Below are 22,961 nucleotides of genomic sequence, written 5' to 3'. Positions count from 1 at the left end.
CAATTCCAGTGTTTCAAACATCCTTGTTTAAGGCTATGACAGATCCTTATAAAAAGCTCATGAACACGACTCTAAAATAGCCCTACTCAAGATCCGATAATATGGCTGACGATAATCCCGGCAGACCAAGCACAGTTTTAAAATTGAAACAGACTTCATATATAAATTCTAACCTATTTAATGTTGTTATGCATGCTATGTCTCTACAAATTTCAGTTATCTCCTACTGGCTGTGTTTACTGTCAATTCACAGACACCCCCCCCCCCCCAAGAAAATATTGATGACTAAAAGAATTTTTCCGCATTAGTCGGGATCAAGATTCTAATACTTCTAATTTTTGACGTCATATGCAACATTGTTCTGTTCTTACTGCTTTGACCTTTATAGATGATTTCTTTGGTTACATTTTCCCCGTCTAGAAAGATTGAATATAAGTTGTTTTAGGTCCCCTTGTTTTCACTCACCTGAAGATGTAACCATATACCGGTGACGGGATTCAACTTTAAATATTTACTCGGCACTCAGGGCATTCAGCAGCGTCATTATTGTGCCAACGCCTACCGTGACTGGGACCTAGGTTGTTTAGGTCTCATCGGATCCAAAAGACACAATGACGGGCGCTTGGCGAAGAAACAGTCACTACCTATGATTACATGAAAGAGGTAAAGATAACGGACAATGATCAATCTAAAAAAAATCGATAGGTTTGGCAAAGTGGATTGAAAAGTCTTTTTCCAGGGCCTTCCAATACGTTTTATTTCCATTAGTGAACTCTTCAAAATTAGAGGCGCGTTTGGTCGTCTGACTGGGACAGCATGGCGTTGCGGATAATACAAAACATGCCAATCTCAATCCAATTTTAAATGTGAAATGTATTTGTCATTTCAATTAAAGAATAGAAGAACTAAAAGACATATGTAAGAGAGCGAGAACCCTAAATTTATCATCCATTAATAAAAAATACGACATTTCCGAGGCATGTGTATTGTTTTTAGATGTACCATACGATAAATATATACATACGATCAGCAATAGATATAAATTGATATCGTTGTCATTCCTTCTCTTGATGTAGATAAAGTCCACAACAATGAAATATTTTATTTGTATTTTCTTAGGAATTGTTCATCGACATTCAACATATTGTTTACATGTTTATGTTACGTTTGTCCCAGAAATCCCGCGAGATTTGTACATTTTCCAACTTTTTCACAAAAGAGCGCACTAAGAAGTATAACTCTTACATAGTGGAAATAGAACGTATTAGGAAGCGTTCGCCCTACCACAAGGGTACTGACACCAAGGTCGTTACCCTACTACAAGAGTACTGACACCAAAGTCGTTCCCCTTGCTACAAGGGTACTGAAACCAAAGTCGTTCGCCCTTCTAAAGCCTAAGTCTAAGCCATATATTATAATATGTATCATAAATAGTTTATTTTTAATGTTTTATTAGGTATAGTTTGTAAAATACATGTAACCATTGTGGAAATAAATAATTTATTTAAAATATTCTTTGTGGCATGATGCAAAATGATTTAGAGTTGAATCAATAAAAAGCTCAAAAAGGAACCCCATTAAATAACTCCATTATTGGATTTGATTCTTTTTAAAATGTTGATACCATCAAAAATGTTGAAGTTGATCTTAAATTAATTGTGTCTGCCGAAATATGACAAAAATATCGCCGACTCGGTGATATGCAATAATCACTCGACTAGTATGTCATCGTTATGAAATTCTAAAATCAATATGACGACCATGATGATGAAAGTTTCTTCTTTCAATATTTGTAGAAAAACACAAACACCGTGTTTTGGGATTTTGAATTAAAAAGTTTACCAGAAAAATATATATTTTCTACGGAAATTCTGTGGAAGATAAAAGTATAACATTTTTTTATACTGCATCAACAGATTTGAAAGGAGGCGAGCATTTGAAGGGGGTTGGGGCGCAGGAAAACTTTTTGTCAAGACATTTATTTTCCCTCTGTCGCGTTGAATATGTTTTTTTTTTATTATGTGTTTCAGAAAACCAATACCTGAACATTGTTCCTACTTATGTTACAGGTGAAAAATGGTGCATGATTAAAATATTCTTCTGTCAGAATTTTAAAAAATGTTTCCCCTCTCGCGACCGACTGATTAAACACTGCCCGACTCAAAACATTTTTTTTTTACTTCCAGGGAACATTTATTTTTTTATTCATTCTCAGGTTTTCTCAACCTTTTTTAACGATTTCAACTCATTATTTCCAAGTGATTTTGAATTAAAAAAAAAATTCCCCTACCTACCTACCAATTTTTTTAACCCGTGTCGGCCCGAGAAGGGACAGGCAAACATTTTTTTTAACGATTGAATAATGATTTTTGAATAATGTGTATCAGAAAGCCAACGCCAATCAAACCTCAAGTGAAAAAAAAATCAAAGCTTTTTTATTGCAAAGAAAACTCGGAGCGAGCTAGACCCTGTAATGGCCGATCTCAGAAAGTAGATAAAAATGCAAGGAAGGAATTTATGTGCTGAACACTTACTACGATGACTTACATGAACATAGTTAACTGCACGTTAAGCGAAAGTCAAATACTATGAGATTCCTTCCTTAATGAACCGAAGTAGGCGAGGTAATCCTTAACTCATCGACCTAGAGTTACAGCCTATGCAACCTAAGAAAAAGATTGAATTTGTAAACAGTAAATTCTCAAACAATGCTTTAACAATTTATATGCATTGATTATTTTCAACATATATTATGTATCTCTCCCATAAAATACACTAACTCCCTTCCGTTTTCATTTCACAATAATAGAAGCTGTTTATTAAGATGTTTTAGTACTTTGATTATTCTTATCTGATGTATAAGAAATTATTCCATCAGCTGGTTTTGGTAAAAATTCCGTTTATAGGACCATTTCATAAAGATAAATGGCTTGTACTTATTTTAATTTTCAAATAAAAATCAGTAAACGACACTTTTACCAATTTCTGACTGTTATATTGGATTTTTTCCAATAACTTAATTTCCAACTAGAAAATCAGATATTAGGAGAGTTAATTATTCAGAAATGTATGAAAAGTCCTACAAAGATAACACGTCCTAAATGGTGATATTTCATGTAAAGAAAATATCGACTTTTTGATTCCATGTATCATCGGAGGTCCTTAAAATTTTAACGAAGAAAAAAAAATTACCTTGGAAATTGACAGAGAATTTTAATTTGCTCTGTGATCTTAATACAGCGTACTTAGTTAAGATAGCTTGAAATTTTCAAATAATTGGAAGGCACGTCCTTTGTCTATTCCGAAAGATAATTATAGTTATTGCTTGTATGTACATATCACTCTTTGTTACATTTATTTGATGTTAAATATCAAAAGAATACAAAGCCAGGGTGGTTGTATTCGATTTTCTCTTTGATAAAAAAGATTCAGCTTAGAGAAAAGGCACCATATAGTATTCAAAAAATGTCTTTGTCTGTCCTTGTGTGAGCAGTAAAGAAGTATACAAAACTGTAGACATAGAGTTACAGCACGGTACAATATGCAGTTACAATATAGAGAAAGATTAAGTAGCGTTGGATGTAGATAATGATTGTTGTAAGACCTGGTCCCCGAGGATTAAATAGATTTGGCAATGAGAAACTCAAGCATCTTTTCAATATCAACGTCTGAGTATTTGTGTACAGAATCAGATATTGTTTTTCACAAAATAAGTTTGCCGCAGTGGTTAAAGCGTTTGCACTTAAATGGCGGAGTAAGGAGTTGATCCTTACATCGCAGGATCGAATCCACTGTTTGACTTGGATACGTCGTTCGTATAAGACCATATGAAGCTAGGTCCCGGGTCGCATTAGATGCTGGCACAAAAAAGGTTCCTTCACTACTCAATGGCCATAAGTACCGAGTATAGGTCTAAACTTGTAACCCTCCTCCGGGAAGTGGTGTTGTCTCAATACGAATAATCCTTGAGAGATGTTAAGAGTCATTCTCTGTATAAGCATCAAAGAATTTAGAAAAAAGTTGGAAATGGTACATCACAGATTTGGCTGATATTTTGCATGTAATGTAGAAACACCATGTATAGGTCATATTTGGGGTCAACAGACAAATTTGAGTACCGGTTGCCATGGTTACCAAAACCGCCATTTTTAGCTCATAAATGAGCAGCATTCTACTAAAATTGTACCCACTTCATCTTATTTTTTTATTTTCTACACATTTCATACAGGGATGACGATTACCTATTCTGATGTATTATTTATAGGAGTAACTACCGCAATTAGTGAATTAATTCTGTAGCTGGTAATGAATGAATGATCTTTCTATAAAAGTGTCAATTTTTAAAAATTAAACAAATTTTAAAAAATGCAGATTTTGGGCATTTTCTACAAATAATAGCAAAAAAATGCAGGCACTCCATAGCAAATGACCACCATCAGGCAAAAGTTCATTCCATATTCAACAAAATATAAAATTTCTAGAGTGGTGATATTTCTTAAAATAAAATAAAATGAAAACAAAAATAGTTGCCATGGAGAATTTTGATTAATTTGTAGATTCTATATTTGACTGATTTTTTGTACATATCTGCTTTAATTAAATCATTAATGAAAAAATAACTCTCTAATTTACCTTTTCAATTCACTTAACATTAAACAAAATAGAAATCTAAAATTTAAAAAAAAAATACTACGTTGCTATGGCAAACACAAAGTTCAGGAACTATTCAAATAATTATTGATATTAACAATATGAAATAACCATAGCCACATTGCATTATAATATTTCTTCTTCTGAATCAATGAATAAATCAAATTAATCAACTTTATCATTTTACTTCATTTCAATTCATAATTTAAAAAAAAACAGTTGCTATGGCAACCAAATAGTTCAGGAACAATCCCTATTATTATTGATATTATCAATGTACACATCGTTGAATGTTATGTTTCTTCTTCAATAAAATAAATCATGCTAATTAACCTTGTCATTTCACTTGCATTAAAATAGAAATTCATTTTAAAAACATGCAGTTGCTTTGGCAACCACATTAAGATAGTTCAGGAACAGTCCCTATTATATTGATATTATTAAAATACAAAACTAGAGACTCAGTGCTTGATCAACTTCTAATCATGTACTTACCCTCACATACACAGACGAACACTTAAATTAATAAAATACAAATATATCAAAATTATACTGCAACAGGAGTGGTTTTGCACTATGTTGTTTCCATGGAAACAAACAATAAATGGATGTATAAGCAATAACTGCCAATATAAAATTCAGTGAAAATTCCTTTCCCTTTCCTTTTTTGCAGTACCCCCCCCCCCTTGAAAGTCAATATTATATGCCTCATATTTTGCCATACAAGGTATGCTTGGATGTAGGGCAGAAAGGAGAATGGAACAACAAAAGATGCACATGACAAGTTATATAATTTGTCATGTGAATCTGTGGTTGTTCCATTCTCCTTTTTTGATGGAGGACAGTAAGGAGAATGGAACAACCAAAGATTCACATGACAAATTACTGTAAACCAACTATTATTCGCGTCATCTTTTATTCGCGACTCTTCAGTTTGAAAACAATCCACAACGATTATTTTTCGCGACTGAGGAAATGTTCTTTACAAATATATAGCAAGATAAATGGTTTGCGGCGATGAATATTGGGGAGTTAAAATAGGTCATGAAAATCGCAGATATTTTTCGCACTTGAATAGAAATTGGTTTACAGTATAAAATTTGTCATGTTCATCTTTGTTGTTCCATTCTCCTTTCTGCCCTCCATCAGTTTAAATTTTTGCTCATGTAAAAAGAAACTGTCGAAGATATAATTGTCTATCATCATACACTGATTAAATTAATTTTGATAATTTCAAGATTTTGTGATGTTGCCCCTCCCTATTCATTGCATTGCTATTACATTTCCTAATGTTGATTATACTCATTGACTCTGATATTGACCTTGACCTGATTTTGCATTGACCTTGCTACATGTACCTTGAATTTCATACAACTTGAAAACAGAACTTCAACCATGCTAATGTTCGACTCTGAAATCATTATTCGTGACTTTGACCTAACCTGATCTATTTTTCTACTGGCCAGAGACTACCCTCCCTGCAGGTTTAGTCAGACTTCAGTATCACTTGGTACATGAGTAAACTAAATCAAGAATCATTTTATTTATAAGAATAAAATTTTGAGTCAAGGAGCTTATTTTCTCTTCTTTTTTTTATTATAATAACAAACTAGTAGTCTTGTTAGAGACATTTGTACATGTATTTTGATTTTAGGCCAAAAAAAATAATAGTCTTGTTTCCTGCTACCAGCCTGAAGAAAAATAGGGTAGGTAGGAAAATTATTTTATTTTTTTCCGACGGCTTTTTTTTTTTTTTTTTGGATATGAATTAATACAAGATCAAATTAAACATGTCACAGGTCAATATTGTCTTTTAAAATTAAATTTCATGTCTTTTGACGCACAACTCAAGTGGTATTTTATGAAAGCCATTTTGAAACATAGAATTTCATGAAATGCTTGTTTTGTGTTAACACGGAAACCAATTACAGCGATAGAACAATGAAATTCTGGAAATTCCCTATTTTTTTCTTCCAAAACTAAAACTTTAGGGTTGGACGGGTAGCAGGAAACAAGATTTATTATTTTTTTGGCCTTAGTTAAAATTATTAAAGTTATGATAAAGAATACTACATTATCTTGCTGGCATGCCAAGAAACAAGAAACAGAACAATATGAAATTCTGACTTTAATGAAAAATTACTCTCATGAACTAGAGGGTACTCTGTCTACCCAAACATTTTTTAACTTATCATACTCAATAAGATCAATAAGAACAAAAACCTGTATTAACATACTTGATAAATCTGACAAAATTATAAATTCATATTTTGCTCTAGTTGACAAATCATGAAATTTCACTGAATAAAGGTTTTGTTTATTTGACCACTTAATACCAATATGTATTTACTAAATAATACAACTAAAACAATCCTTCACTTCTAATTAGGCATTAAGTAGCATCTCTATTATGCTTATTGTCAATAATGGTTGCATAATTTCATGAAAAATTTATTTTGTGAATTTTCAATTTAAAAAAATCTCTCTTTTCATCTTTCCGGATTCTGCATTTTAGATGATTTCTCTTGTGCAATCACATAATGTCATTGCAAATTTTTTCTCGGTTTTGATTATTTCTTTGAAAATCACCATATTAAAGCATACATTTCTCTGTTCCAATTAGTATTCCAGCAATTTTGTGCACTGTTTCCTAAAAAAAAATATAGATCAATTAGCATTTACATACATAAACACTTTAAAAAAAAGAAAAAAAAAAACAAGAGCCATTAAATGCAAATATTGCATGAGATATGATTAAGTCCCCCAACCCCACCCCCTCATATAATCTCTTCTGTTCTCCCAAAACAAAGTCGGGGGCAACAGTCGCAGCAAACATTGCCAACTGCATGCATCAATTTGATTGCATAAAAATATAGCTTCAATCATCCCCCTTTCTTCTCCATATTTTAAACATTTGAAGTTAAAATGAATATTTCAGCCTTTGCATTGCTGAGATACAAAAATTTATATTTTGATTCCTTATATCAAATTTTATAAGGATATCTCATTAATTACAGAATTCTATTAAGTGTGAAGTAGTACTGTTTTAATAATGAAAATTTCTTTCTATATCTTAAACTTTCTTATGTAGTTGCAATTATGTAATGTACTTAGAGATTATAAAACAAATTTCAAAGTGTTTCTAATTTTATATAATTAGTTCTTAAATGAAATAGCACATGACACTACCCCCCACTCCTCCAAAAATAATCCAAACAAACAAACAAAATTAAGCCCTGGACACACTGAAACCTACAAAACCTGCAATGTTGTGTTTTGTTTAGCAATGTGATGATTTTACATGTGTTTACATTCTACCTGGATCAACATGTAAAAAAAAAAGTTATTGATTGAATGAATGCAAGACAGTAACTATATATTGTTACCCCCCCCCCCCTTTATGCAAACACACATTGAAATTTGGTGTAACTTTAAAACCAACGTAGATTTTATCATATATGCTGTATGGATAACATAATTTTCAACAACAGATATTTATTATTATATGCAGTTTGAAAACTTGACGATTATTAATTAATTTTTTTAATAATTGAATATTCAAATGTCATTGATGTTTTTTGGATACTTTGATGTTTTTTTATAGATATTCATACACTGTTATTAATTAATTTACTTATAATTCACAAACATGCATGATCGAGTTAAGAGTAAATATTGACAAAGGTAAATAATTTTTAAAGGTTTTTGTACTTTGATACTTGCCTAGTGATCTTATTACTGCCAGGTATCTTTCACGGCCTTATCACCAAACGCAACATAATTATAGCTCTGGAATCCATGTAACTGCTGTTGCTTTCTTATAAATATTTTGTTTCCAATGCTTCTATTGTTCATGCAGAGCATCGGTACGTATCACACTTGGAATTTCAATAAGGTGAAATCCATTTCAGGCTTTTCACGACCAAACACATATATTTCTCATATCTCAGGCACAGCAAGGCTTGACCAAACATTTAAATTCCAGTAATACGAAATACTAAACAGAGTAGGTTTAAAATGACTGAAAATATCCAAAACAGTGAGAATTAACTCCTCTGAATCATGTTCTGCTCTCTACTTTCACTTTCATTTTCTTGAAATTTGGCTGAAGATTTCCGAAAAGGGAAACAACTCTTGGTGAAAAAGTATGTAATTTCAGAGATTTTTACAAACTTTACAATTGATTTATTTTCTTTAATCAAATATTACCACTCCAATTTTTTGATATGTTCATAATAATTGTTTAGGGTAAAATTAGGAGCATCAAAGTATTCCACCAGTGCCTGCGTTTTTTAGGTACACTGTTATGTTTTCCCCACCTTTTTAATAGCATTTTTTGACATTACTTTGCATTTCTTGGCAGGTCCAACACTTTTTTTTGCAGTTTTCTTGTTTAGAAAATACAATTCACAAATAATTTTAAAGATAAAAATTATTAGTAGTCATTTAAATTCATCAAATAAATATTAATGGGGTGAAATGACCTTTATTGTTATTTCCCACATATGTGCAAAAATAGGTGACCCGTTACCATGGAAACAATGCCAATTGATCATTTGCAATACTATTTTTTTTAAATGGGCTTATAATGTGATTATGTCACCAAGTTTAAACAAAATCGGTGAGAGTCTATTTCCAGCCCATTTTGATGCTTACAGAGAATGACTCTTAAATAGCAAACAAAATAAGTTTGCAGATGAATAATGACAAGGTAAGTAAATTAACGTGTTCCTTATTTATTGGGGAAACAATTGTTTATTATGCCAAGGAGTATAGTCTTCATTTTATCACGGAGAGTGACGGTATAACATTTGAAAAGTCTTATTTTGATTCTAATTTGATAATGATGGCATTTTGTGAATTCTTATTTTCGTTAAAGATCCTTGGAGTCTTTAAGTATTTACATCTGAAATATGAAGATAAGGAACAAAGTCAAAAGTCAATTGGAACAATACAAATAGGAAGCGGGTCAAATATGGGTCTCAAAAACATAGAGGTGGGATCAGGTGTCATGGAGGAGTAAACATCCCCTGTCTTATTTTTCAGCAATCTGAAACCGTCTTTGGTCTAGTCAGATTAAAGCGCTAGAGAAATAAATTAAGGCAATGTAGAACATACATATCTTTGCCTCTATGAGAAAACTCTCCGAGTTCCCTTATGATGCCACTTACTGATAGATGTGAAGTTAATAAAATAAACTGATACAAACTCCGACCAGCGTGTCTTTACAGATATGAGTTCCGACCAGCGTGTCTTTACAGATATGAGTTTTTCTTTTTTAAAAATTGCGACAAACTCCGAAAATCATTTTAACTTATAATTTGGGCTTACGTACTATAAGTCGCACGCGTGGCTCAGTGGTGAAAGAGTTTGCACTTAAGTCGTGGAGTAAGGAGTTCATCCTTACGTCGCTTTTCCGAATCCAACTGTGGGAGGTGGACACCGGTCCTTCGTAGGAGACAAACAAACGAAGGAACGTACTATTGTTTGTTTGTTGTTGTTTACCGTCCCTCTAGAGAATGTTTCACTTATATGGAGACGCCACCACTAGCCGGTGGAGAACTGCAAATTTTAACCTATAATCGGCACTTAGGGCCATTGAGCAGTGAGGGATCTTTTTCGTGCCAGCACCTACTGCGACACAGGACCTCTGTTTTTACGGTCTCATCCGAAGGACCGGTCTCCACGTCCCACAGTGGGATTCGAAACCGCGTCATGAGGATTAACTCCTTACTCCACGATTGTACAGCAAACGCTCTAATCACTGCGCCACGCGGGCGACTCGAACGTATTAAGATATAAGTAAGTAGGCTCAAGTCGACTGTTTAATTCCCACTTATTTTCAAAAACTAGTTCAACAGAATTAAAAGCTGTATTTGCGTATTGAAAGAGAAAGAAGAAGACAAAATTCCGCCACGTCATAAGAAATAGATAAATATTAAAGTTATCTTCCCCTTATAGTATTTTGCATGAGGACAATTCAGCAATATGATAAATGTTATTTTCAATAACTGATATCATTTTAATTACACAAAGAATAAAAAGCGTGAAATGAAAAGCAATTATTAATCTTTAAAATCTTAGAAATTCATGATATTTGTTTCAAGTTACGAGAATTTTTGTTTTCATTGCGGTGCTTACATTGAAAATAATGCAAAAAAAAAAAAAAAGAAAACGTGAATTCAAAGGAATGAGTCGAAATCGATGTTTAAACAATAGTAAAGTTCAGAATACGTAACAGCTAGCCAATCATTTTTCCGGAATAGGCTGGATTTCCGATATATTTATAGTCGGCCGCATAAAGACAAATTTGCAAATTCTCACAAGAACACAGCAGTAAGTGTCAAAGCCAAAATCAATATGAATAGGCATTGGATCTTCTATTTAATTGGTACCTTCTATACGGTGTCTAAAGCTACACTTCTTTCGCTGAAATATATTGCAAAACTAGAATTTGATAATAAAAAATTAAACGATGAAATTTTGCGAGAATACAACTCTCAGTCGTTGATAGAATGTGCCGCGATGTGTCAAGGGGACTGTCGATTCTTTGGATACAATGGGGATTTGATGTATTACTGATACTTTTATTTTCTTTTTTCAAAAAGTTAGGTTAATCTATTTATTCACTGTTGATAGAGGTCCAAAGGTGAGGGAACACTGAATCCCAGTTGGCGACATAATTGTAGAAATATTATGAAATTTGTCGAAGATTATGCCAGACAATGGGTAATAAATGAAAGAGAAGACCTTAATATACTTTGTAACATTGGGTTAAGATTTAAAAGTATAATATATACGAGGGTTGTTCGAAAAGTTCGTGGATTTCTGTCATATCTTTTTTATTTAACGTCATATGTCATCTAAATTTGGTAGAAATATTTTAACAATAAATTTAAATGATTTGTATGAAATTTTTCAAAAATATCGTGATTTATTTAAAACTTATCCAGAATTTAAAACTGCAAAAATCGGATCGCGGCGCAGGTCAAAATTTAGTTATTTACAAACAATACACTAAATAATGTCTGTAGTCATCTTCTCTGTAAAATGGAGCAAAAACGAAAAAATCCTAGACGGTTAAATCAAGAACTGTTACATCGATTCGTATTCCAAATTATGGCTTAATATCTTGCTTCGGTAAAAAGAAATCAATTTGAGAAGATAGGTAGTCCTCATTGAAAACGACAAAAACGATGACGTTGTAGAACGTCACGGAGCAGCAGATAACGATGCAGTTTTGTGTTATACTCGTGGAAAATCCTGAATAAACGCTAAAATGTTGGAGGAAACAGAAAAAATGCCACAAGCGAGTAGTGCATGTGTGCGTAAATGGTAGAGGCGGTATTTGAGTGACAGAGACTCTGCATCGGACCAGGACAATCTGTGAAGAAACGGTTTAACTGTAAAAATCTGAACGAAAACTTTTAAAAGTTGGGACGTCATGGAAAGACGTAGGCGCTTCAGAGTTGTTGATCTTGTGAAAGCACAGTTAAGCGGTAAAAGAAATTAAACATTAACCAAGGAAATTATAAAACGAGAACAATTGTTAGAAAAATAAATGTCAAGTGATTGAAAAAGTTTTTAATACGTGGGTATTGGACTAAACTGTGTGAATGTATAGGGATAGTATTTTTAAGAAATTCTTGACGCTATGTTTTTGACGTTACATTGCTTTTAAGTGTGCTCCGTGGTTACAAAACATGTTGATTTTAAAATGAAATAAATTAATTGCTATCAAATCGAATGAAATGAAATTTCACAGATCAACAAAACAAATATTTTTACACATGATATTGTGCTTATTTTATATTTCTTGGAAGTAGTATAACAAAGATTGACATCGTCCACGAACTTTTCGAACAACCCTCGTATGTTGCAGTATGATAACTTTCTATCATTCTGTCTTCAGCAGTTCAGAAGTGATTAAAGAATTTGATAGATTTAGTAATCAGTATGTACTGGTTTCAGTTGACAAAGCTGGTAACCACATCTTCATTTGTAAGATTGAAAGGGAAAAATATTCTCATAACTTAAACAGTTCGACTTAATTATTTATGTATTTATTATGTAATTATTTAAGTAAGAAAATATTTTTCCCTTTCAAAGTCGAACTGTAAGATCGTTCTATTCAGTCAATGCCCCGAGTTGTCAATGTCTTCGTCTTTGCTTTCAACTCTACTTGTCGGCAAATTTTCTTAATTATCTTTCTCTCCTTCATATTCATACAAGATCATTACCAAGGAAATAACGTCGATATCAAAGTTTCAACCAACCATGATGTCTATCAATTTATTTAACGTCAAAATCTATTCAATATATTTATTCTTTTGACTATCTCTTCGAGGTCTAATTGACTATCGACTTCTATGACCTTTCAGTACTTATTTTACTTAAATACTTTAATTTTCGGTTAAATGTTAACTTTTGATCCAAAAAAATATATTCATGGGTATTGAAAACTTCGATTAAAGAAAGGATTATATCATCATCAAATTATTTATTACAAGATGAATATCTCAATGATTTATGACAATAAAAAGACGCAAATTTTTTTCGTGCTGATTCCCTGGATCTTCGTCACTTGATAATGCCGATGTTTTATGTATCACAATAAATGCATAGTGCAGAAAAAATATCATTATGTCAATTGCAGCTCTAGTGCATTTGTTATATTTTTTACAATATTTATTAATCATTTTATAACTCTAATCAATATCCGGAAAACTACGTTCTTTGTATATAGCTAACACACTCCCATGTTAGGGAGCAGTTCATGTAACAACTTTCTATAAAATCGTAAACTAATAAATATCTTATGAGAAATGAAAGACTAATTTAAACTTAACTTCAAAAAATTATTATTACTATATTTAAACATTTTATTCATAATTTTTATGAAAATTGTAAATATAAAATCTCAATGAAAAAAGTAACAACTCAATTCTCAATGTCCACATTCTAACACAACTACAAATAGATCGGTTGCTCCTGCGGCTGTAAGAAACGAATGTTTTCAAATAAATTTAATGAAGTGTTTTATATAATTTTATTAAAATATCGCACAGCTATTAAGTATATATATATATCAAGAATACAATGGTATTTCATTTTAAGAAAGTTAGAATTGTGATAAAAACACACTTTATGAGATTAGGTCTTTCAACAATCTATTGGAAATATATTGAGAACTAATAGTGATCGTTAATTAACAGACTTGTATTTTTCTTAAGCGTGATTTACAAAAACAGAATTCTGAATAAATCTTAAAGAGAATCTTAAAGAAATAACAACAAAAACTACTCGTGTTTTTTTCTCAAAGAATCACAGATAATAAAAGCACCACTGGCTTTTCTCAAACGACCTATTTTTGCTATCATAACACATCAACAAAATCTGTGCAAAACAGGATATCTAAAATATTGGTAATTGTCTTATTAATAAATACATCTTTCTTCTGTATGTCGGCGATCGTTTTTGATCAGGCGATATAGCAAAAAAAGTGCTGATCACACAGAGATCTTGCACTACTTTTATTTCTTTGCAGAACTTTTACTTTTTTAAAATTCTATTGATGATAATAGGTGTATCAAATTCTAGTAAAATTATAATTTTGCCTTTAATGTCTTCTTAATACAAGCATCTTTATTCCCTACATGTACACTGCATTTCTCAATAATTTTTCTCCTATCATACACATGTTATATACTTGTTATAAGCACATGTGTTATAACATCGCTGTGCGGCTTTTCACATACAGTCGTGGAATAACTAAACCATAATAAAAACAATGAGATGTGATGAGATACGTTAAATGAGGATGAAAATCTAAAAAAGAAAAATTGATTGGCCTTATCTACATGTCTTAACTGTACAGACCTAGGTTTGTATAGCGACTTTTCAATCTAAAGGATTGCGTTCTCGATCGAAAGCAAACTTGCAAATCTTATAAGCTGAAGTTTTTGATACTGTCAACAAGATATAGCATGTAATTTTTACCAGTTCGTCGCTTACAGCATTGTGAGCCATAACTGGTAGCAGTAATATTGTTTTCTTTGTGCTTAATGTACCTGGATTGTTTTTCACTTGGAATGTAAATGTACTTTATTTCATAAAGAGAGCTAACTTAATTTAAAACACAACAGATTTTAGACATTACAATTGAAGATGAAAATAAGGTTTATATAAATGTAGCAAACTGTTCACTAAAGAATATTTAATGCAAAATCCAGTTGTCGCATATCGTTGGATTCAAAATGTGTTGACAAATAAGTAACCATTTCTACAGCAAACAGTTTCGACCATTTAAATTCTAAAAAGACTTTGATTACCGCTGATATGCAGTTAATTGTTTAAATGTTATAATTCAACCCTAGCAATCTCAACAGAAGTTAGAGATTATTTATATTGAAATATTTATACTAAAAAGCCGTAAAATATTATAACAATTTCTCTATTTTAATTTCATAATAAAAAGGAATAGGAATGTTGCTAATTTAAAAAAATGCATTTATGACGTCAGCAAGACCGCGACTTTCGTTGAATGTGCAATTCATTGGAGGTTCTCTTGATCAACTGATCAGTGAAAATATTTTTTTTTCGAATTATTAATACATTTTCCAAGTTTAAAAAGTTGACAAAAAATACTAGGATAGATCCGAAACAAATTATGATTATAAAAAAAAATAATCTCTTTTTATTTTGCAAATGCAATATTTTCTTTTTAATGTCTATATGAACACATATATAATGTAAGGTTTTACTCCTCTATTTCAGTTCCCCCCGCTGATTGTAGGGACCTTAGTTACGATGGTCACACCAACTCAAGTGTCTATCAAATCTATCCCTTTGGTACCAGCAAAAGTCCTATCAAAGTTTACTGCGACATGGAGACTATGGATGGAGGATGGACGGTATCTAGTCTCTTTATAAAGCATGAAAGTTGACTCGTAGCTCGTATATTTGAAGGTTTTAATTTTAGTAATCTATGTATTTGTAAAAGACAGGACAGGATACATCCATATTCTTAGTCTATATTAACTACACACTAATTCATACAAATGTTTATCAGATAATATATAATAGATAAATACATGTATATCTTTTCAAGGTCATCCAAAAACGCTTGGATGGATCCCCGAGTTTTGACAGGAACTGGACAGAATATAAGAATGGTTTTGGTGAACCGGAAGGGAATGTCTGGATAGGTAAATCAAAATGGATCATTTTATACTGATTATTAATTTCGAAAACGATTTCGAAAGACTGGATAATGCGTGTTCAATGAAATCCACCGAATTCTTTCTTAGGGCAGAATTATTTAAAGGGAAACAAAACAATATAATTCAACATACGTCATCTTTGAATTTTAATATGTCTTCATACAGGAAATGATGTAATTCATCAATTAACAAAGGAAAGAAACTCATCTCTCTACGTTTCCATCACTCTAGTGAACGGTAGCAAACTGTATGAGTTGTATGAATGTACAAACTCTTTCTGGAGGGACCTGCCACGGGAACATTAGGTAATTAACATCAAGAAAATGTGTCTTACAATCGAGAGAGAGAGAGAAAGAGATTCTAACAGATTCTAACAGGTGAGAGACAATATACTAAATACTTGCTTAATTTGTTGATACTTTTGCAATAAGTAAAGGCAGTTTTTGACAGCTTAACCAGGTACTCGGTGGAAACGATTTTGATCGGTTGGAAAATCTGAAAACGATTAGTCGACAAAAAATTAAATGTGCGCGAAGGGGTAAGTTCACCTAATGCAAAGAATGGTCCTATCCATACTCCAATAAATTGACTATCAACCTATGTCCCTTTTCAAACATCAATATTAAGTTGACTTAAAGGTTTCATTTCCTAGAATTTTAAGAGGTAATCTATTGGTAATCAGGTTTTGTGATATTGCAATTTTCTTGAAATTTGCAGAATAAAAGCTTTTCTGGGAGTATATACAGCAAAGAAATAAAATATGATTAATTGAGTGTTTGTTGCTTAACGTCCCTCTCAAGAATTTTTCACTCATATGCCGATGGAGGGCTACACATTTTGACCAATACTCGGCGCTTAGGGCCATTGAGCAGTGAGGCATCTTTGAGGCACCTACTGCGACACGGGATCTCGGTTTATACGGTCTCATCCGAAGGATCGGTCTCCACGTCCCGCAGTGAGATTCGAATCAGTGACGTAAGGATCAACTCCTTACTCCGCGACTGTAGAGCAGACGCTCTAACCATGCACCACGCGGGCGACGAAATATGAGTGAATCCCTCGATCCAAAATAAATAAATAAAAGATATAATCATTGTTGTTTTTAGATCAATTCGATGATTTAGCCACCTGAGGAGTACCATATTCACCGAGCCCAAAGGGCGACGTTAATATTGTACTTCGAAGGTGGCTAAATCATCGTATTGACTGAAGAAAACACCAATTATTGTTTTATTATATGATTTAATGATTAATGATACAAACTCATTAAGGAGTTCATGCAATCTTACTTGTTTACATTTTTCAAAGTCCTAGCCAAAGGCAATGAAATATGCACAGTTAAATAACCATTACCAATTGTATCAATTTGGAATTTTTTTAAATCTTCTCTATCTGCTGAAGAAAAAAAATAATGTCAGGTTCTTTTATAGGATTGATTTTGAAAAGGGGGCATTATCAGGGAAAAATGACAGTTGATAGAAAAAAAAGTTGATAAGTCCCCCACAAAAAGAAAATTCTCTTTACTTCAAGTTTAGTTTTGGGGTTGTGGTGGGGTTAGGGGTAAGGGGGTAATGTCCATTTGTAGGGGGACCAGTTGCTCATTGAATATTCAAACTAATGTGAAAAAATTACGTTAAAAAAGTGTTTGGGGGAAAGTCCCCTGCACTCCCAACCACCCCACCCCTAATGTTATGCTTACCAGTGTGGAAGTCGGAAGCAAGTGAAATAACATTCCAAAAGTATTTGGAATTTCCCGATCTATATTTAGACCAATGTAGAGAAAATTGAATCCTTATATTCACCTTGAATGTCACGTGAAGGTGAATAAAACGTATTATTCTTTCTACATTGTTGGATCTCGGCCAATCAAAGAGATAGAAATTATTCAATTATATAATAATATTAAATATCCGGTAATTGTACATTCTGGATCAGAAGTTTTGAAAAACAGCTTAAAACTGCTGGCCATTTTTGCAGAAACTTTAAGACTATAAGAGAAATGTTGCAATTTATGAAGTCTTAATACCTTGACTAGTGAGAAAATAAGGTCATTTTCTATAGACATGCAGTCACAGAGGGTCCAAGGAATGTGAAATTTATTGTCAACTTAAACTGGACAGTTTTGATTTTTCAGAAATTCACAAGGCCAATAAAGGCCTCGTTGACAATAAAAACACCAAGATCTGATTTAAGTACCTTGTCTACGTAATTTAGGTGACGGTATGTTAAAGATTGGGAATTCTTACGTTTCTCTCCCTGGGATGTCCTTCACCACCTCCGACAGAGACAACGATAGATATGATGGAGTGAACTGTGCTGTTGACTTAAAAGGAGGCTGGTGGTTTAATATCTGTCATCACGCCTTCCTTAACGGTCCCTGGTCTCCCCAAAACTGGGTCAATCCGTGGTACCCTACAATCCAGACTGGAGCAGACATTAGAGGGACGATAATGATGATCAAACATCACTAGGTAAACACCGTTTATTCCTAATACACAGATACACATGACTTACCTTTCAATAATAACATGACCTGTTTGTACATCAATAATTTGTTTGAAACATTCGGGTGTTCGGGGATTTAGATAACTTATGAGGATAGACGAAGTCTATTTCTTACTTCAATAATCCTATTATTTATTTTCAACAGACGATGATTAATAGTGACACCCTACAGACTGGATGCCATGGGAATTTGTTCTCTACACTCCACGTTGATAAAACTATTCCATATGTGTTCTTTTTATCTATTTTGAGTTACCGGTACTTTTTATTAAAGAAAAGGGTATATGTGTACATGTAAACACTTATGTTTTTTGGATAAAAGTAAGTCTAAATAATACTTTCCTGAAGTGAAAGGTTGTAATTTTTCTATATGGAATGTACCATAATGATAATGCACATGCTTTATATATATAAACTCAAAAAGTAGAAACATTTGGTTCTCGTTTATAGATACAGCCACATAAAGGAGCCAAAGTCAATAGTTATTCAGAGAGTGAAAGACGTAAGACGGCATTCGACCTAACGATAGATTGTGTATTGTATTTACAAACAAGGTCATTGCATTGTCTATAGAATTTGCCATATGTTTATGTAAATGATAATTTTATTCTTGTGTCATCAATGTGTTTGTCAGGTTCCTGCACTAAATCCTTCATTAAATCTTGTAATTTTCCTTACAAATGAATAAATCATCATGTTAAGATTATTTTCTCTTTCCAGCATTCACACAAAGCGAAGTATCTCTTCTGAACTTCGTTTTTAAAAAGGCGTTGGGGGATCACATTTCGTTACGTAGAATCGAGATAAAGTCTATGTTTTAGGGGAAATTTACCCAGGATTATATTTTATACAATTTGATGCGTTTTATTTGCGTCACGTATATTTTAATTAAGATTGATTTGTTGTTTGAAGAAAATAATTATTTTAATCGAAAAGTTCATTTCAAAGTATAGCACCTTAAATCGTACGCAATACCTTCGAACTTGATTGACTGCGATTTTTACAAAAAAAATATTAAGTTCAAGCAATCAAAATAAATTGATTGATTGTACAGTGTATTAAAATTAATATAGAATGTCATCAATGAGACCTATGTATTTTGAAATTATTATTATGGAATACGAAATTAAAATGTCATTTGGGTGCAGTTTTGTTCGGTTATCATTGAACCTCATCAGTACACAATGATGCAGTCATACTTACCCATGAGTCTGATGTTTATAGCCTGAGTCCCCATCCCATCTGTTGACATTTTACAATAATTCTTAAAATTATGCAATTGATTTTGATTTAAAATCTATATCAAGAAAAGTCCAGTGCTTTATACGATATATACGTTATATATACGTTATACATGTATTTATATAATGCAGGCTACTCATACTTACGGAAGAGTAAGAGTTCTCCTAAATATCAGAAAAAATCCGTAAAAAAATAAAAACTCAGTCAATTTTCTCTGATAATAAAAATTAGTTGAAGGATTTTTTTTAATGAGCTGCACGCACCGAAGGCGATTAAACGTAAATGCGCTCTTTTTGTTCTGTCCGATTTTTCAGTGACACTGAGTGGGTCGTGTGTCTTTATTCTATTATAGTTTATGATATGGAATTTAAGGGGAGGATGTGATTTAAGATAAGAATGGTAACAATTTTTTGGCATGAAAGTAGGAATATATTCTTCTCTACCTCTGTGCATCTGTAAAAACATTTTAAAAAACTTGATTCATTCGTAGAAATTGTAAATAATGGTAAGTCTGCGGGATAAGAGTTATCCCGCCTATCATATAAAATATCAATCGATCGGATCGAGAAGGGTTATATTTGTAAAGCAATTAGGGTTGTTTTTATTTTTGTTTTTGTAGATATACCATTCAGATGTATTGATACAAAAATTTCTAGAGTATTTATGAACATTGTTAACATCAGAAAAAAATGTAATCATCTAAAATACTCTTTTAAGGGCAGATGATACGTTCCTCAATAATATATAATTTTTTCCAAGATTTTGTCATTGAGGTATTGGTACTTTAACAGGTTCCTTACCAGAGATTTGTGCATGATACCAGAGGATACATGTAGTTTTTCTTGTAAAATCCTTTTGGAAAAAATTTAATTTGCCAATATCATATTTTATAGTGTTTGAATTTTTTAAAGACGATTAGAAACTGGTTAAGAAATAATAAAAACATGAAAATTTTGGATATTTTTCATACTTTACGAAGATATACATAACAGATATTTGAGGAACGTATCGTCTGACCTTAAATGAAATTAAAATTTGTGTATTAAAATTCGCACTCAAGCTCTATTGCGTTTTGCTGTTCAGCTACATATAAACCTGTATGTCGCTTTTATTTATGATTCTTTGTCAAGTGAAAATGTATAATCACATTTGGTTTATCATAGATCTTTTAACTGAATTATGTTCTTATTATCTTTGATAGTATCATAGCATTCGTTACAAACAGGGATACATAGAGTTCTAGAATTATCAAATAAGCTCAAAGATCTTTTTACCAGGAGGGAGTAGTGTTGCGTGGTAATATCTTTTAATCTTAACTATTTCAGATATATCTAACAACTAAAATATGTTTCATGAACATTACTTCTGCAATTACTCCCTCACTGATCTTAATGTTTTCTTGAGGAGTAAAGAAAGAGGCGTGGTAGATCAATTACTGGAACAATAAATGGAACCCGCTATGTATCTCTGTTTGTACGGAGTTTTATGAAGTTAAGGGATTATACTATGAGTATAAGTTGAATGTTTATAACTAAAACATTATCCAAGTGCACGTTAAGATCCTTGGAAATTCAAAAAGATTATTGGAAGACCTGGTCTCTCAAAACTGTATAGACATTGTGAACGAAGAATTCAAAAATCTGTTAAGATAGCAACTTCAGTGTACCAGTGTGTAGAATGACTCTACGAGTATGACAGACTTGTCTGTGCTTTCGTGATCAATTTCATTACCGCGTACTGGAAAAATACAAAAATAACAAGACAATGCAGTCCTCAGAGAGCTTCTCTTCTCTAGGAACTGAAACTTTGTAAAACTCCAACAATTTTTTGGCAACATATAAAAATACACTAGATCTACGTATTGCAATTTCATTGATCTAAGGACAGCAATATAGGTAATTGATCACAACAAAACATTATCTGCAAAACATATAATATTGTCCATTTTGTCACTTTTTTTTAAATTTAAAAGAACTTTTACCTAACAATAAAACTTAATGATAAACATGATGACTTTAATATTTCTATCGCTAACTTCCCTTACTTATGCAGCAATATACCCTTAACACCTGCATATGGGTTTATGACTCCCAGTTCATTCGATACGAAAGGCCCTCTCTACCTATGAACAATTTCAGAAAGGAGTTAAGCTATTGACAAGCAAGTTGATGAAACAAGAATATCAACAGTTTCATTTACAGTCATCATTTCGCAAGTTCTTTGGTCGATACAACGACGTTGTTGGCAAATACAATCTCTCATTAAGTCAAATGATGTGCATGATTTACTTTCGAAGAATTTCAGAAACGAGGCAATGAATTGACAAACACGTTCATAAAACGAGGATATAAACAGTCTCGTTTCAAGTCATTATTTTGCAAGTTTTATGGTCGATACAATCTCTCATAAAGTCAAATGCTGACTGACTTTTTTCATACTAATCGTTAGGTTATTATTTACACACTGAATTTTTGGATTTTTCCGATTTCCCGATCATGATAAAGAGCACACGGCGGGTAAGACCGGTCGACAGGGGTGCTTACTCCTCAATGGCACCTGATCCCCCATCTGAAGTTTTTAGAGGTCGGTGTTTGCTCTGCTCCCGATATGTATTGTTTCAATGGTCTTTTGAGCTTGATTACTATTCGTTATCTCGATATATCATTCTTTGAATCATATATAATAATGGTAAGTCTGCGGGAATAAGAGTTATACCGCCTATCATATAAAATATCAATCGATCTGATCGAGTAGGGTTATATTTGTAAAGCAATTAGGATTTTTTTTATTTTGTTTTTTGTAGATATACCATTCAGATGTATTGATACATAAATTTCTAGAGTATTAATGACCATTGTTAACATAAAAAAAAAACGTAAGCATCCAAAATAATCCTTTAAAGGAAATGAATAGTTGTATAATAAAATTCGCAGGCAAGCGCTATTGCGTTTTGTTGTTCAGCTACATATAATCTTGTATGTCGATTTTATTTATGATACTTTGTCAAGTGAACATTCTCAGAAATTTTCATTTCTGGCCCATTGCCGGGCGTAAACTTCCACAGAATTCATAATATTTATGAAATTATGATTCCAGTTGAAAGATCGGGGTTCCCTAAATTTTGGCCCTTTTAAAATAAGTGACTTAAGGTCCTCAATATTAACTATACTTACGTTACCAATAAAAAAGTGTCCAGCAGGACTATAGTTAAAGGGTGAAGAAGAACATGAACACGATGGAGGATTATGTTTCAAATGCTAAATTTCCACGCTCTGTAAAATTCTCTTGTAATGGAAAAGTTTGAAGCAATAGTCGATGTATATCTTAGGAAATACAGCGTGT

The 22,961-nt window shown here is 32.3% G+C and overlaps 1 protein-coding gene across 1 annotated transcript; it reads left to right on the top strand.

Annotated features, from left to right (window-relative positions):
- The first annotated feature begins 12,094 nt into the window (after positions 1 to 12,094).
- On the top strand, positions 12,095 to 18,343 carry LOC133198470 (fibrinogen gamma chain-like). The gene is made up of 4 exons (XM_061334560.1): positions 12,095 to 12,149; positions 15,427 to 15,563; positions 15,761 to 15,857; positions 18,087 to 18,343. The coding sequence occupies exons 1-4, from the start codon at positions 12,095 to 12,097 to the stop codon at positions 18,341 to 18,343; spliced, it is 546 nt and encodes a 181-aa protein (XP_061190544.1).
- Positions 18,344 to 22,961: the final 4,618 nt, after the last annotated feature.

Source organism: Saccostrea echinata, unplaced genomic scaffold, assembly GCF_033153115.1.
Source record: "Saccostrea echinata isolate AGI-Se365-2 ecotype Australia unplaced genomic scaffold, CSIRO_AGI_Sech_v1 ptg000033l, whole genome shotgun sequence".
In the NCBI taxonomy this organism is placed as follows: domain Eukaryota; kingdom Metazoa; phylum Mollusca; class Bivalvia; order Ostreida; family Ostreidae; genus Saccostrea; species Saccostrea echinata.
Note: the sequence above shows the minus strand (reverse complement) of the source record. Positions and strands in the feature narration are given on the sequence as shown.